We start from the raw sequence: 15,928 nt of genomic DNA on the forward strand, positions 1-15,928 counted from the left end.
GGATCCAAAGTCCTCCTCTCTTCCTTAGGTTCAGCTCAGCCCCCTCCCCTCCTCCATGCACTCTCTCCTGGTCCCTCCTGCTGTTGAAACCAGTTATGTGAAGCTGACTCTCGATTGTTCATTGCTGTTTCTTCTTTGCCTCCCAAACTGTCAGAAGACAGGTTGCCAAGTGGTTCAGAGCCTAGGGAAACACCCAGACTGCTCAGGGAAAGCCGTGTATACCCCTTCCTGGCTGTGTGTACTTGGTGAGTTCTCTAATGCACCTGGGCCTTAGTTTTCTCGAAAGCAAATAATGGGGCTGGGAGTATAGCTCAGTGGTAGAGTACTCGCCTAGCATGCGTGAGACCCTGGGTTCAGACACCACACCATGGAAAAACAACCTACCCCAAAAGTATTCTTAAAAATTAATGCCTGGGATATAGAGGTAGTAGGAGCTCAATAAATGTTGGCTTATTTCCTCGAATCGTTGCTTGGAGATCCATCCTTATACCAGGGCTTCTGAGCCAGGGGTCTGAAACCTGTTGTGACTCTCTGGCCAAATACTTCCCTTTCCTAGAGCAGTGAGAGCCCACCCTTGACTCGTGTAGGTGTCTAACAGCTGTGTATCCCAGGTCAGCTCACATTTTGTTCAGTACTTCCTGCGCACTCATTTTTTTCTGCTTCTATTCTCTGCTTTAGTTCCATTTCCCATTGATGAGATAACCCAACATTGCATTCATTTAGAATGTTGATGGTTGTTTACATTATACTCAGAATGGGCAAGTAACTCTCTCGCCAGGACTTTGTAGGATTAGAAGTGTCCCTACCAAGAGCCAGGGGCTGTAACTCTCTACTACCTGGGAACAGATGACAGATGAACCTTTCCTGATAGGCATTGTCCACTCAATTGTCAATGGTTTTCCACTAGAAATCTTGCAATTGACTTTTTACAGTTCAAATATTCAATTGAAAAGACAAAAGCATATCGCTAGATTTGTATCTGAAGATTCAGTAGCAAAGGCAGTTCTTCAGCAGATGGCTGTGCCATTTGATTCATTTAACTTAATAGGGACTGGATTAGCCCGATAGGTACAAGACGCCGTCCTCCAGGTGTTGCTTCTGATGAGCTATTCCAAATAACCTTAAAGAAGCAGCATTCCAAATAAATCTGCTTGCCAGAGTTAAGACTACTCCTTTGTTCCCCCTTTCCCCCCAAAAGGAATTGCTGCAGAGTAGTGTTTAATGAGTCCTGAAGCCTAGTAAAGGTGCCATCCATCATGCTCAGGGTTATGTTCATTCTCGTTCTGTGTGGCTGAAGTGTCTTACTCCACCTTGCATCCCTGACAGCCCCAAAAGGGAGCCATTTGGCTGCAAAAGTTCATCCCTACTGCACCTGCCAAAAAATTCTCCATATGCTGGCTGACTAGGAAGACAGCCTGGCCCCAACCCAGGGAAATATGGCTAGGGAAGCTTTCTCTGACCTCCCTGGGCATGGAACTGAGTGTGGGATTGTCTCTGCCTGAGGCTCACTAATGATCAGGGGAGTGGACCAGTCTCCAGAGTTCTTTTAGGCAAGAAAGAAAATCCCTTGATGCCACTTTGGTGTATGCCTTAAAATGGCCTGCATTCCTGAATCAAACTCCCCAGAGGAAAAAATGAGGCTCAAAAACAATAGGCAACATACATGACCCTCCCTTACTATGTTCTTGTCTCAGATCACAGGTTGTTGCAATGAAGTTCCATGGTATTTGCTGGTGTTCATAGGGATAGAGATTTCCGGTTCCATCTAGTGGAAATGACCTGTGTTTGGTGCTGACCAATGGCATGCTCCATTGCAGAGGGACCTTGACTCTGTATAGAATACTCAGAGGAAGTGATGGGCTACTTTGTGAGCTGTCAGGATAGTTGGAAATTAGTTAATGGAAAGTCTTGTTCCCTGGGAAGGTCTGCCTGCTTCACAGCATCTGGGAAACCCCAGGCCTTGGCGAAGGCAGGGGGTTCAGCCTTGTTCCTGGTGGATCAGGTCTGGCATCTGACCCTCCTGCCATGGAACAGGACTGGTGTGGTGGGCATTACTCTGCTGCAGGTATTACTTTGTAGAGGCACATATTACGAGGTTTATTCCACAGGGTTTTCAGTTCAATTTTACTTATTTAGGAAAGTGAAGGCTGTCTTAATTGTGTGTCAAGCTAATTTAAAGGTGCTCATAAAGTCATTGAGTGGTGAACAGCCTGATGGATAGAAAATTAGGTGGATTTGAAGAGCATTGTTTCCTTCGTATGTTTCCTAAATTGAGTTATTTGATGAAACAACCTATTGTAAATGTTTTAGCCAATTATAAACACATTTGTTTTAGAAAAGAAAAAGGGAGACCTTATTGTTGACTGAGGAAAACACAGGCTCTTAATTCTGTCTGCAAGGCTCTTGTGTTCATTCAGCAAGCATTCAGTGCTGGCAGTGGGGTGGGTTCTGAGGATCTACAGCCTGGTGGTATGGTTGCTTGGTCCATGCTGAGGTCTCTGGTCCAGCTGAGCAGGTGGTCCAGGAATCAGTGCAGTCTGGTGGGAGCTCCGGAGGGATACATGGATTCCATGAGAGTAGGCCAATGGGCATGGCAGCTCCCCACATCCTCAAGAGATGGGAAGAGGCTTCCCAGAAGAGGATACATGGAATAACTAATGAGAGAAAATTAACCTGTAAAGTATGGGTTCTCTCTGAAACCTGCCGGAGGAACGGGGGAAAGCCCAGGCAGGAAGAAGGGATGGAGATGCTGGGCCTGCTCAGGTGGGGGTAAGAGTAGAAGTTTGTGAGATGGCTTTTCCCCCTTCGCCTTGAAGACATTCTGATTCATGGTCCTTCAGTCCACCCAGCCATGAATTTTCCCACTCCCCCTGCTCCAACCCAGCCTCTGCAACTGGGAGTCCTACGCTTACTCCCCCAAGCCTTTGTCCTGGGACACCCCTCTTATGAGCCTGACAAAGAGCTCCTGTGAAGGCTTCAGGATGTGTCCTTGTCCTCTCCCTTTCCCTGGAATTGCATTACAGGAATGCCTCTCACACAGGAGAAGTTTTGCTGTCAGGGGACACAGAGCAATGTCTGGAGACAGTCTGGTTGTCACAGGTGGGGGGTGGTATTCTGGTATCTAGTGAGTAGGAGCCAGGTTTGCTGCCAAATATCCAGTAATGCACGGGGCAGCCCCCTCCCCCAACAGAGAATTAACAGTGTGAGGCTTAGAAACCTTGCTTTATAGAGATGGTTATATCCCTTATCAGTTACATTACATTTGTGGTCTGTCCCTCCCCCTGCTGGGCACTGAGGGCCATGATTACAAATTTTACTCACCTGGCATCCCCAGCCTCCAGCGAGGCTCTTGACACAGGAAGGCAGGTCAGAAAAATGCCCAAGGCTGAGTGGCATGACCTTTGTCATCCTTAGACCAGAAGTAGGCTGGTGAGCTGAGTGGCACAACTCCTCTACTTGTGCATTCTCAATCTCGGCCACTTCTGTACCTGCCCCCACCACAAAGTCAGGCGAGAGACTAAAGTGCAAAACATCAGTCACATTAATTATCAGACAATAAATTGTCAAAGAAGAGTAACACGGCTGTAACTATGTGCACGTGTCCTTTTTCATTTGATCTCCTGTAAAGAGGAAATATCCCCTTTGCATGACTACTTGAAGGAGCATCCCTGTTTATAGCTGACTGATGAGGAGAGCAGGGCTGCTGGATGTGAGCAGTAGCTCGTAACCTCGGATAGTGTCAGGATGACCTGGATGGCTTTTGATGTGCTCTGACACCTGTCAGTATCATGCCTGTGGCTTGGGGCAGAACCTCCAGAAGTATGTTTCTGAGACTGAGTTGAGGGAACCAGCATCCTTTTAGCTAGTCCTATAAACAAATAGGGACTTGAAAGGCTTGGTAGGTAGTTTTGAGCCATGTTTTGAATGAGAGTAAAAACTCTTAGGAAATTTGAAGACATTTGATAGTGTTGACAAAGTGCTTGGAGTTCTTTTTGCAAACCCCTGTCAATACTGTGTCCTGTCAATATTGTCCCTGTCAATACCTGTCAATATGGGGCTTTACAGAACAAACCTAATACAAGGCCACCTGCAGACCCGACAGCTTCTCTGAGGAGGCTGTCTTTTGAGCCCCTGTGGCAGAGAGAGCCAGTGACCTGACCCCTGGGCTCCAGACTTGTTAACATCTGGGCAGGGCTGGAGGGTGTAGTAGCTTTTCTTGTCACTCACCTCTTGGTTCCTCGAGTTTATTTATTTATTTTTTTTTAAAAGCCTAGAGTGGAAGGGAAGAGCTGGGAGGTGTTTCCCTGGTGGGAGTGGGTAGGTCCTCAGAGGTCGGGATGGTCATCTCCACTCCACTCTGCTGTCAGTCATCGCCAAGGTTGCTGTCCCAGGAGGTCACCAGCTCTCCCACTGGGCAGGTGCTAGTAATTAAGCATTATTGTCCTGAGGATGTTATTTTTGACACACTTTCTACACAGATGAGGAAGAGTCCTCTGGAAAGTAGCTGGAAATGATCTATACCAGAGAGAGAGAGAGAAGGGTCCTGGATGTGTCCCTCAGCAGAGTATACTGTGCTTAATAGGTTGGTTGGTTTGTGAAATGATTCTTTTGTTTTATTTCAGGTGTATAATTCATTGGTTTTAAATAAATTCACAGTTTTATAACCATCACTATAATGATTTTTCACAATCATTTCTATAGTAATTTTAGAACATTTTCATCACCACAAAGGGCCATTAGCAAGCACATTCCATTTCCCCCAGACCCCCCACCCCCATCCTAGTCAATCCCTAACCTACTTGTCTCTGTAGATTTGCCTCTTCTGGACATTTCATATAAGCAGAATCATGCCATATGTGGTCTTTTTGTGACTGGCATCTTTTACTTAGTATAGATGCAATACTTCATTCTTTTTTATTACTAAATAATTTCATTGTATGGATCGACCATGTTTTGTTCATTAGTTGGTGAACTTTGGGGTTATTTACACTCTTATGAATGTTGCTCTAAAAATCTTTGCAAGTTTTCACGTGGGGTAAGTTTTTCTTTCTTTTGGAGTTATACTTAGGAGTGGAATTTCTAGGTCATGTGACAACTATTTAACCTTGAGGAAGTGCCAGACTATTTTTCCAAAACTGCTATACTTTTAAATTCCCTCCAGAAGTACAAGGGTTCTGATTGCTTCACATCCTTACCAATTCTTATTACTGTATAGAAATTGACTCAAAGACAAACAAGATAAAACTGTAAAACTTTTAAAACATAGGGAGCAAGTCATAGTATAGCCATCCTAGCGTGTGAAGTAGCATCACATTGTGGGTTTGGTTTGCATTTCCCTAATGACAATGAGATCTTTTCAGTTGCTGTTGGCCATTTGTAAGTCTTTGGAGAAGTGTCACCACTTCTCAGCCTTCTAGCTAAGATCAAATATGTAGAAATGTGTGTTCCAGTCCTTTGCCCAATTTTTATACCGGTTTGTCTTTTTATTGTTAAGCTCCAAGTGTTCTTTATATGTTCATGGCACGAGTCCTATATCGGATATAGGATTTGCAAATGTTTTCTCCCATCTTTTCACTGTCTTGATGTTTAGGGTGCACATAAATTTTGACACTCCAATTTACTCTTTTTCTTTTGATGGTTTTGGTGTTGTATCTAAGAAAACCTTGCCTGATCCAAGGTCACAATGACTTGCTCCCTATGTTTTAAGAGATTTACAGTTTTATCTCGTTTGTCTTTGAGTCAATTTCTGTATGTGGTGAGATAGTGGTCCAACATCATTCATTTGCAAGTATAGATATCCATTTTCCCTTGTACCATTTAATGAACAGACTATTCATTCCCTAATAGAATTGTTTTGGCACTCTTGTCAAAAATCAATTGACTGTCAACGTCACTGTGACAGTTGTATGTCATTGACCTGCATGTCTTTCCTTATGCCAGCACCACACTCCTGAGTACCATATATTATAGTAAGTTTTAAAATTTAGAAGTGGAATTCCTATAGCTTTGTCTTTCTTTTTCAAGGTATTTTGTCTATTCTGTAGATTTTCCATATGAATTTTAGGGTCAGCTTGTTAATTTCTGCAAAGAAGCCAGCTGGGATCTTGATCCTTATGTTGCATTTGTAAATAAATTCGAGGAGTGTTACTATCTTAACAATATTGTCTTTTAATCCATTACCTCCAGGTTTTTCAGTTTATTTAGATCTATAATTTTTTTCAATAGTAATTTACAGTTTCATAACACTTGAGCTTTTTCCTAACTATTTTTGATGCTATTATAAATACACGAGGGATCATTTTTTCCTGTTCTTTCAGAGAGTTGCAGACCTGGAGCAAGAAAATGCTCTCCTGAAAGATGAGAAAGAACAGCTGAATAACCAAATTCTGTGCCAATCTAAAGGTAAGGCCCAAAGCCCTTGAGTTTTGTTTGGATTTTAATCTCTTCCTCTCTGGTTTTCCCCCAAAGACTCCTAGACACTGCAGTGGAGGAAGGGCTTGAATGGGGGTGGGGTGATCTCTAAGTTCATGCTGTGACATTCTGTTTGAAGAGAGCGATGCCAAGCAGCCTCTGCTGTGTGGCCTTGGGCAGCTTCTGGATTTATTTCTATGCAAACTGGTCAGAGGACAGAGCTCACAGGAGGAAGATGCACAGGTGAAGGGCTAAGGCTGGAGCTTGCAGTGAGCGCCCTTGTGCTGTTAACATCTACCTTCAGCATCCACAGTACCTGTTTCTGTTATCTAGTGAGTCATCTGTTAATGGCTGCTCAAGCAGAGGTCTTGGATTAGACCCCAGGTCAACCTCAAGCACCCACCAGCTCCTGGACTGCCATCCACTTGGCTATGGAGGGGCAAAGGGAGCCTATGGACTCCAGTTCTGTCCCCAGATCTGTGTGACCCAGTCCCCGGCCCCCATCCTCAGATTCCTCATCCATATCACCAGGCAGCCGAACCACATGACCTCACAGTGCCATCCGGCATAAAATATTGTAACATGGTTTGTCAATTTCCCCTTAAAAAGCTTCCCTTGCTGTATCAAGCTTGGCCAGGACAAAAGCCCATCTGTGTTGCTTCTTTGACTTTCCTCCTTCCCCAGCCTCACTTTTGGCTTAATCTCCTCCAACCTCCTGCACTCCAGAACCTAAAAAATCAGGAATAGAGAAGGAGCTGGGAAGCAGCTTCGGTTCTGCCAGGAATGCTGCCCTCAGTTGCTGGCAGTTGTCACTGAGAGGCAGGTGGATTATCCAGGCTCCTCCCGCCCCACCTCCAGGGCAGAGTTGTTTCTTCTCCCTTTTCTGAAGACTTAGGCCAGAGTGATGAGCTTCCCCTGCTTTGCAGTAGGTGAGGAGTTGCGCAGGCCATCAGGTGATGAGCTCGCGCTCGGCTGCCTCTTGACAATAGAAAGCAGGCGACAATGCGTGTAAGGGGGGTCCACTCAGATGGCAGCACTGCAGCTCAGTGTGCCTTCATTACAGATGAATTTGCACAAAACTCCGTGAAGGAGAACCTTCTGATGAAGAAAGAGCTGGAGGAGGAGCGTTCCCGGTACCAGAACCTGGTGAAGGAATATTCCCGGTTGGAGCAGAGATACGACAACCTGCGGGATGAGGTGACCATTCTAAAGGCAAGGAGGGCAGTTCTGCAATGCTGGCCCCTCTGTCTCCCCTTTCCAACCTGGCCTTATGGCCCTTGCCCTGGTGCACCTGACCCACCGTGATGCTCAGTACGCATGTACGCACACAGCAGACCCCTGGTGTCTGTACTTGCATGCATGGGAGGAACTGAGCTGGGAGGTTCCTTCCTGAGGATGCTCTTTTTCCAGGGTCAAGGTTTTGTAAAGATCTCAGGAGCTGAGCTAGGTGCTATGGCACATGACTATACTGCCAGTGACTCGGAAGGCTAAGGCAAGAGGATCACAAGTTCAAGGTCAATCTCAGCATCTCAGTGAGACCCTGTCCCAAAATTTTAAAGTGCAGGTGATGGGGTCCTGGGAATGTAGCTCAGTGGTGGGTTCAATCCCCAGTACAAAAAAAAAAAAATCCCCATCAAGTATTGTGTGATGGCTCCTGTTTCTTGTTCTAGGAAGACTCCTATGTTGACACAGTAATGGTGTCGGGGCTTTAACTCGGCTACACTGAAGTGTGTAATAGTATGTGTAGCAGAGAAGCCCATGGGCCTGCTCATGCCTCCTATCTCATGAAAAACAGGGTATGTGAAGCATTTTCATATTTCAGGATTCATCATTCTTTACCCCATATAAACATTCCCTCAAGACATGCATCTCAAGACCAAAAGAGTTAATTGTGTAGAAGCCAGGAAGAGAAGCTGAATAGGAACTTATATAGAAATCTGCAGTCTTCCTCTAAGCTCACTTTTCACTATGAAATCCAAAGCAGATGCCAAAAAATAAACCCAAATATATTTTTAAATGAGCTGTATAAATGGTAAATCTATTTTTGATTGCTTCTATTCTGATATGCTCCACCATAAACAAGACTGGTGCGCCAGTTGAAGGGAGGGATTGTTTGGGGCAGCCTTCCCCCAGCCCTTTTTATTTATTTCGAGACAAGTTCTTGCTAAGTTGACCAGGCTGACCTTGAATCTGTGATCCTCCTGCCTCAGCTTCCTGAGTGTTCTTTTTAAGAGACAGCCTGGGTGTGGGACCCTTTACATATTTTGAGGACAAGACTGGGAATGACGAGTCGTTCCCCAAGGATTGTTCAGAGAAATAGGCCTTGGCATTGTGGGTTTGCCTGCCATTGAGAGACCAAGGAACACAATCCTTCCTGCAGAGCCACGCTGTCTTCTGTCACGTTGATGGCTAGCTAGGTGGATGACTAAGAACTACAGGTGAGGTCTTTTGTGGGAATAGCTCTATTTAGCCATCGTTTTGAGAAACTGTGATACCTATTCGTGCTGACAAATGAAGCAGGAGCAAATCCAAGGCGTGCTGCTTCTTAAGTTAGTTCTTACTAATAAATGAGTTCATTATGACATGTTGCATCTCTCTTTCTGAACAGCAAACCCCAGGTCATAGGCGGAACCCATCAAACCAGAGTAGCTTGGAATCTGACTCCAATTACCCCTCCATATCCACATCTGAGATCGGAGACACTGAGGATGCCCTCCAGCAGGTGGAGGTAGGTGAGAGGGTTCTTGGTGGCTCCCCCACCCCAGAGTGAGTGTTTATTACCTGTGGTGCTGCCTAACAGACCAGCTGTTGGTGGTGACCAGAGTGCACTGGGGCTAGTCCTGGAGAAGCAGGATCACTGACTGGGACTGCAGTGGACTTACAGATCACACTCAGCTCGGGGCTAACATTTTCCGTGCTGAGCAGCCTGAACTTCCCTAACTCACTATACAGAAGGAAGGGAGGAAGGTAGATCCCTGGTTCCCCTAACAAAACTGGGGCAGAGGGCTAAAATGACTCACTTAAGAAGGCAAAGTGATTAAAACAGGTACAGTTTATTACCCCTCCCATTTAGTAACAGTGCATATGGTAATATGAATAAGTACAACACAGAATTCTCCCCTCCAACTTGGAAGCTGGGTAACTCAAGAATAGTGTGTGAAACAGAAATGTGCAGGGGTGTCTCTTTGTGCTGATAATAGCTCTTGCCATCTTGAAGTCAAATACCATACAATATGTGTTGTGTGTTTCATTCTATCAAAGATGTATAGGCATATTGATTCCCCTAGTAGGAAGATAATATAAAGCAGGTGGAGGTAGACTTGGGAAAGAGACTGTTACAACTAAGTGTGTTTCCAGCATGTCTGTGTCATGTGGATATAAAAAAATAGTAACAAGCCAGAGAAGGCCTCTGCCCTCATGGAGCTTATCTAGTGGAGAGTTAGACAGTAAATAGTGAAAAGAAAAAATGTGCGATATAATTTCAGGTACCACTAAGTGTTATGAAGAAAAGTGAAAGTTGATAAAGACAGAAAACAATGGAATAGAGGGTGGAGGGAGGGAAGAGATCCTCAGCAGAAAGTCTTCTGGCTGTTGTACAGTTCTGCGGAGCTTGCTATGTGCACTTGGTGAGCCTTTAATAAATGCTGGCTTAAGGCCATTGGCTTTGCTCTTGGGGGGCTCTCTGTCTAGGTCACTGGGAGTTCCATTTGGACTGAGCTGCTGGTGCACTGCCCAGTTTGTGTTTGCCTGTTTCCACACAGAAGCACTGCCATCCCCAGGTCTGCATTCTCCAAGGAAGCAAGACCTATCCAGTGACAGCTAAGCATAGAGCGCTTATTAAATGAGGGTGGAACCAGATCATATTGTCATGCATTCACATATGTGTACTTAAAAACAGTCTGTATTCATACACATTACCCAGTCACATGTCTGTACACACAAACCTACACATAACAGAACCCTAGAGGGCAAATCTAGGCATGAATCTGACAGGGGAAAAAAATCTAGGAAATTGATGCTTTAAGATCTTTTTGAGTTCCATGGCAGGGCTCCATTTCAAGATGCAATCCTTGGGTATTACTGGGGATGCTTTGGCTATGAAATTTTAAGCTCCATAGGGTCTTCTCATCTTCTTTGTTTATTCCTGCCTCTTCTCAGAAAGATTAATTTTACTGAAAGTAAGAGACAGTTAAAACCCCGTTAAGCCATTCATACCATCCCTATTTAAGGAACAAGTGATTATGCTACCTTTGCATGGTCAGGATACCATGGCCATTAAACATGTTACTGGGCAGGCAGTGCCTCTAATACTGTTTATGCTAGAGGTGATGTTTTTGGTAAACAGGCAGGGTTGGTGTTTGCAGAGTTCTTTAAGTCTCTACTAAGCTAATAAAAAGCCCTAGTTCTAATAAAAATAATATGCAAAAGTAGTCTTAAAATGTCTGAATTCATGATAGCTAAGGCCCAAACTGGGCTACCCTATTTACTGCCATCTGTTCTCTAACCCAAAATGATGTTTAAAAAAAAAAAAAAAGTCTCATTTTCTACTTAGTCAACTAGGACTAATAATAGTAACCATTGGTATCAACCAACCCCACCTAGCATTTCTTCATATCTGCACCAATGCATTTATATGCTCTGGCTCAATCATCCACAACCTAAACGACGTGTTGGTTCCATTTCAAGATGCAATCCAGTGGTGGCCGACAGCATATTTACAATGATTAGTAAAGACATCGATTCTTCATCAGGAAGCATGATATCCTGAGTTTTATGGTTCACTTTCCAGGAGTGAACTCTTTTAGCTTCCAAAGAAAATGAATGTATCTCTATCTATTTGTTCTTAAAATATGGGATTGGTCATTTTAAGTGGCCAACACAGGAGAAATGTAAATGGCTGAGACTCGGACGTTAATCTAGACAGAAAATGAGCCTGGAGCACCAACTGTGATATGAGCAATGCCGGTTGGTTGGCGTCGACTTTGTATTTCAGGCACAATTGATGTTTGGGAGGAGCAAGGAGACAGGTGGCTGATAGGTGCTGTGTGCTCCCGAAGGCGCTTGGGCCCTGAAAGCCTCTTTTCCTTGCTCCCTTCTTCCTTTACAGGAAATTGGCGTGGAGAAGGCAGCCATGGACATGACGGTGTTCCTGAAGCTGCAGAAGAGGGTGCGGGAGCTTGAGCAGGAGAGGAAGAAGCTGCAGGTGCAGCTGGAGAAGAGGGAGCAGGACAGCAAGAAAGTCCAGGTGTGTGGCAGGACTAGTGCGACCCACCTCACACCTACCAGAGCTCAGGTGGCAGGTGTGACCCTGTGGGATCATGTCGGGGCTGAGTTTCAGGGTACATTCCCTCTGTGCTGGAGTCACACTGAGTCTCCTCTACCAGTGCCCATGCCACCCAGCTGGGCAGGATGCACTACCCCAGGGTCCCCAGGGCAAAGGCTTTCCACTGGGAAGCTGCAGGGGGATCTGGCATTTTGTGCCACTTACAAAAATGCTGTGAAATTACATATAAAAGTCAAATTTTGTCAGAGAAAGCCAGTTGCCTTTTCATACCTGGATCTGGCATGGGCTTGAGCTCAGCCACCTAGTCAGGGCAGCCCAGAGGCACAGTCACTCGCCCTTCAGTGGCCGTGGCTGTACCTTTGCCATAGTCCTGATCATCATCAGCCTCTTTAGTCTTGATGTTATTTGAAATTTCGTGGCCAAGAAGTAATCATTCTCTGGAGGACCTATTAGGTGCCTGTGCTATCCCCAGAAGTGTGCCAGCACCAGGCTCATGGAGGGTACACAAAGTGTGTGTTCAAGAGGAGATGAAAATGTCAGCAGTCCTCAGCCATGGAGGATTTCAAAATCTAGTTTGGGAGTAGCAGAAATAGATTGGTGGACAGTAGGTGATCATCTTGGTGGCGCTCACAGGAAGGCAGAGTGAGAACAAGCAGGTTGGTGCTGTGGCAACAGCAGCAGGAGGTAAGGGCCACTTTTTATCTCTTTGGGGACATACACACCATTTTTTTGAGAGACAGAAATCCACCTCTCACCTGGGTCATACCATTAGCTGACTGCATGGTCTTCCCTTTCCATTCAAATGTGGCATTCACTCAAATCTCTATTGCTATCAAATTCTTGGGCGTTTTGTTTTACTCAGCAGTAAGTGGAGAGGTAAATCTCGCTGATGGATTTAGATCTCTCAGATGGGCTTAGATTCAGAATGGAGAAAGGATTAGGTTTATAAATGACTCCTTCGATCATAAGGGATGCCACCTTGACAGGTAGGTGCAAATCAGATACTGTGCAGACGCCCCTGGACTCGGCATGGGTTACCGAGTTACGTCCCAATAAAATCATCAGTTGAAAATGGGTCAAATACAGCTGACCTGCCAAATACCGGAACTTGGCAACAAGGTCCACTGTAGAGCCTTGGTTGTTTCCCCTCATGATCGTGGGGCTGACCGGGAACTGTGGCATGCTGCCCAGCCCAGTGTCACCAGAGAGTAGCTGGTGATCACTTGCATGAGAGATGATCCAAATTCAAAATTTGAAATACACATTTTGCTGAACACACATTGCTTTAATACCATCGTAAACTTGAAAGATTATAAGTCGGCTATCATAATCAGAGACCATCTATACATGAAAAGCTACGCAGATGACACCAGACAATGCCTGACAGAAGTTTCTGGCCTCAAATTTGTATGTCATTGATACCAAGTAAAAGGGTATCTCTTTCCTTGAAACATCTCACTGAGCAAGCATTGGAATGATAGGCTCACACCCTAGCGCTGTCATGTGTCTTGGCATGGTTTTTAAAGGAGAATGTCCTTGTTTCCAGCATTTAGTAAGAAGGGCAGGCATGGGACAGGGAAGAGTACGGAATCCCTCTAGAGCCCCTGAGATGGAGCTTGTAGAGATCAGGGTCCTGAGTCTGCCCTTCGTTCCCAGAGGAATCCTAAGCTACCAGGGTGTTTTTGTTTGTTTCTGGAGAGGGATGGCCCCAGGTCCCAGCCATAGAGGTCATTCCTGAGCAAGAAATAGCAGGGAAGTCTGGTGTGTACCCCTGGTGTGGGAGCAACTGAGCTTCTGCAAAGGTGGGTCCTCTGTGGCAGTGAGCCAGCTGCCAGTTTATTTTGACCTCCCGTCTACTCAGCTTCCTTTCCGTAGGCCTGGCAAAGTTTTTCTCTTTGGCCACTAGAGGAATTCCAGAAGACTGAGCCCTGGGAAACAGCCCATCTTAGTACACAGCCCCTTGAGTTTGAAGAGGTGATCCCCATTTCCTGAAAATCTCATGTATTGAAAACCATGTTGTCTTGAGGCCAATGTGTACTATATAGAATAAAATTCAGGCTTACTCACTGGGGTAACAGTTGTAGTGTCAGTCCTGGCCAGTCACATCCCTTGTACCACAGGTGATCAGGACGGACAAGACAGAGGTGGGGTTTTCCCCAGGTTGTAGTGCTAGAAGCAATGCAGTGACTATAGGTGGCAGGGGCTGTAGGAGGTGCTCAGGCCCTGTGCCCATCTCCAAGTTCAGGGCACATCCGATCCATCCACAGCTAGTGATGGCCTTACCTGGACGTTGGGTTGTTAGCACTGTAGGTAATCCATAAGTATTTGGAAGTTTTTAACTGTAGACTCATCTTCAGGAATAACACTCATTACTGAAATTTAACCCAAGCAGTTAAGCACTTATGAAGCTGTTTCTACCTTTTCTCCATGGACAAATCAAGTCCAATGACTGCCACATAACTATAGGATTCCTTGGCTCAGCTGAGTCTTTTTATTCCAGCCATTACTGTGTACAACCAAAAGCTTTGGAATCCTGAAGGCAGACTGCATATACTGAGCATCCCTGTGGGCCAGATGTCCTGCTTCCTGTTTTGGAGGGTCATGGAGGAGGTAGCTGTAAGCAAGGCACTTTGAATTTAGTTGAAACAGAATACACATGAGCACACCCCCATAACTGAAGTATAGCTCATTAACATCATTAATAGATACTGAAGTTTTACCATGTATATTAGCATCCAAAGGCTTCTGAAACCAAATACCACTGACTGAATAGCTTGCAACAACAGAAGTTTGTTTTTCATAGTTCCAGAGTCCAAAAGTCAGAATTCAAGTCTGTGCTCTGAAGGCTCTAGGGGAAAATCTGTCCCATGCTGTGTTTTGACTTCCAGCATTGCCTGCAACCCCTGGTGCTCCTTGACTTACAGCTGTGTGACTCCAATTCCTGCTTCCATCTTTCCATAGCTGCCTTTACTCCATGTTTGTCTTTTCTTATGAGGGCACCAGTCCTATGGAAACAGGGCTCCCCCTAATGACTTCATTTACCTTGATTGTATCTGCAGAAACCCTATGTCCAAATAAGGTCATATTCACAGGCTCTGGGAGAGCACACTCATAACATGGTGTCATATGAATTCAATATTATGAGTGCCTCCGGGTACCATGCACGTGAAGTAGAGGCAGGAGGGGGGAATTTATGGAGTGCCTCGTGGTAGCTTGAGTGTGGAGCTGTGTTTTGTAAGTGGGAGGGAAATGCACTCGTGAAAGGAAGAGGTGCCAGGTATTCTTGCAAAAGCAAGATAAGCAAGTTTTGCCTTTGGTCAGAAATATTTGTGTGGACTGTGTGCCCTGCGGTCCATGCTTACCTATCTGTGTCTTTGCCTATACAGATGGAACAACCAAGGAATGATGTAGATTTGGACCAGGATGCAGATCTGGCCTACAATAGTCTGAAGGTAAGGTTGGCTGTCCTCTGGCATAGGACAAATGACAAGCTGGGACAAGAAAACCAGGTTCTAATTTCCTTTCGCAGTTTAGTGTCTTCATTTTTTAAATGAAGGAAAAGTTTATATTTACCCCAAGGTACGCTAATCTGTGCCTGGCCTATCTGATACAGTTTCAGTTGAAGTGTGGCCACTGGAATGAAATTGCTTTGAAAGTGCAGACTTGTACCAGCAGATGTAAGGCAGAGGATGACTCTGTGTATCAGAGGCTGGCCTGGTAGGAGACAGCAAGGTGCAGTGGTGGAGGCCTCAGGCAAGGACCAATGGGCCCATGGTATGAAAGAGACATGAGAAGAGCCCCACGCTCTTGGCCCATCCCCAAAGACTTGGTAATGGGACAGTTTATCCAGTCTGCCATTCAGATAACTGCTGGCAGCCACTTTGCCCAAGAAAACATCACTAAATCATTTCCATGGCTTTTTTTCCTTCCAAATTTACCATAGTAAAGTGCACATAATGTAAAATTTACCATCTCAACTATTTTTGAGCATCTGGATCAGTGATATTAAATATATTCACATATTATACAAGCATCTCACCACTATCCATCCCTATGACTCTTTTCATCTTGAAAAACCGAAATTCCATCTCCATTAAGTAACTCCCCTTTCCCCTCTCTCCTCATCCCTTGACTACCACCATTCTACTTTCTATCTCTATGAATTGGACTATTCTAGGTATGTCATGTAAGTGGAATCGTACAACATTCATCTTTTTATGACCAGTTTTTCAC

The 15,928-nt window shown here is 45.1% G+C and overlaps 1 protein-coding gene across 1 annotated transcript in view; it reads left to right on the forward strand.

Moving 5' to 3' along the window:
- The window catches only part of Myo5b (myosin VB), a 307,445-nt gene that overhangs the window by 251,909 nt on the left and 39,608 nt on the right, over positions 1-15,928 (forward strand). The window contains exons 23-27 of the mRNA XM_071602835.1: positions 6,318-6,402; positions 7,475-7,623; positions 9,020-9,139; positions 11,519-11,656; positions 15,082-15,147. Coding sequence (XP_071458936.1) covers positions 6,318-6,402; positions 7,475-7,623; positions 9,020-9,139; positions 11,519-11,656; positions 15,082-15,147 — 558 coding nt within the window. The remainder of the gene's footprint in view (positions 1-6,317; positions 6,403-7,474; positions 7,624-9,019; positions 9,140-11,518; positions 11,657-15,081; positions 15,148-15,928) is intronic.

Source organism: Marmota flaviventris, chromosome 16 (assembly GCF_047511675.1).
Source record: "Marmota flaviventris isolate mMarFla1 chromosome 16, mMarFla1.hap1, whole genome shotgun sequence".
Classification (NCBI taxonomy): Eukaryota; Metazoa; Chordata; class Mammalia; order Rodentia; family Sciuridae; genus Marmota; species Marmota flaviventris.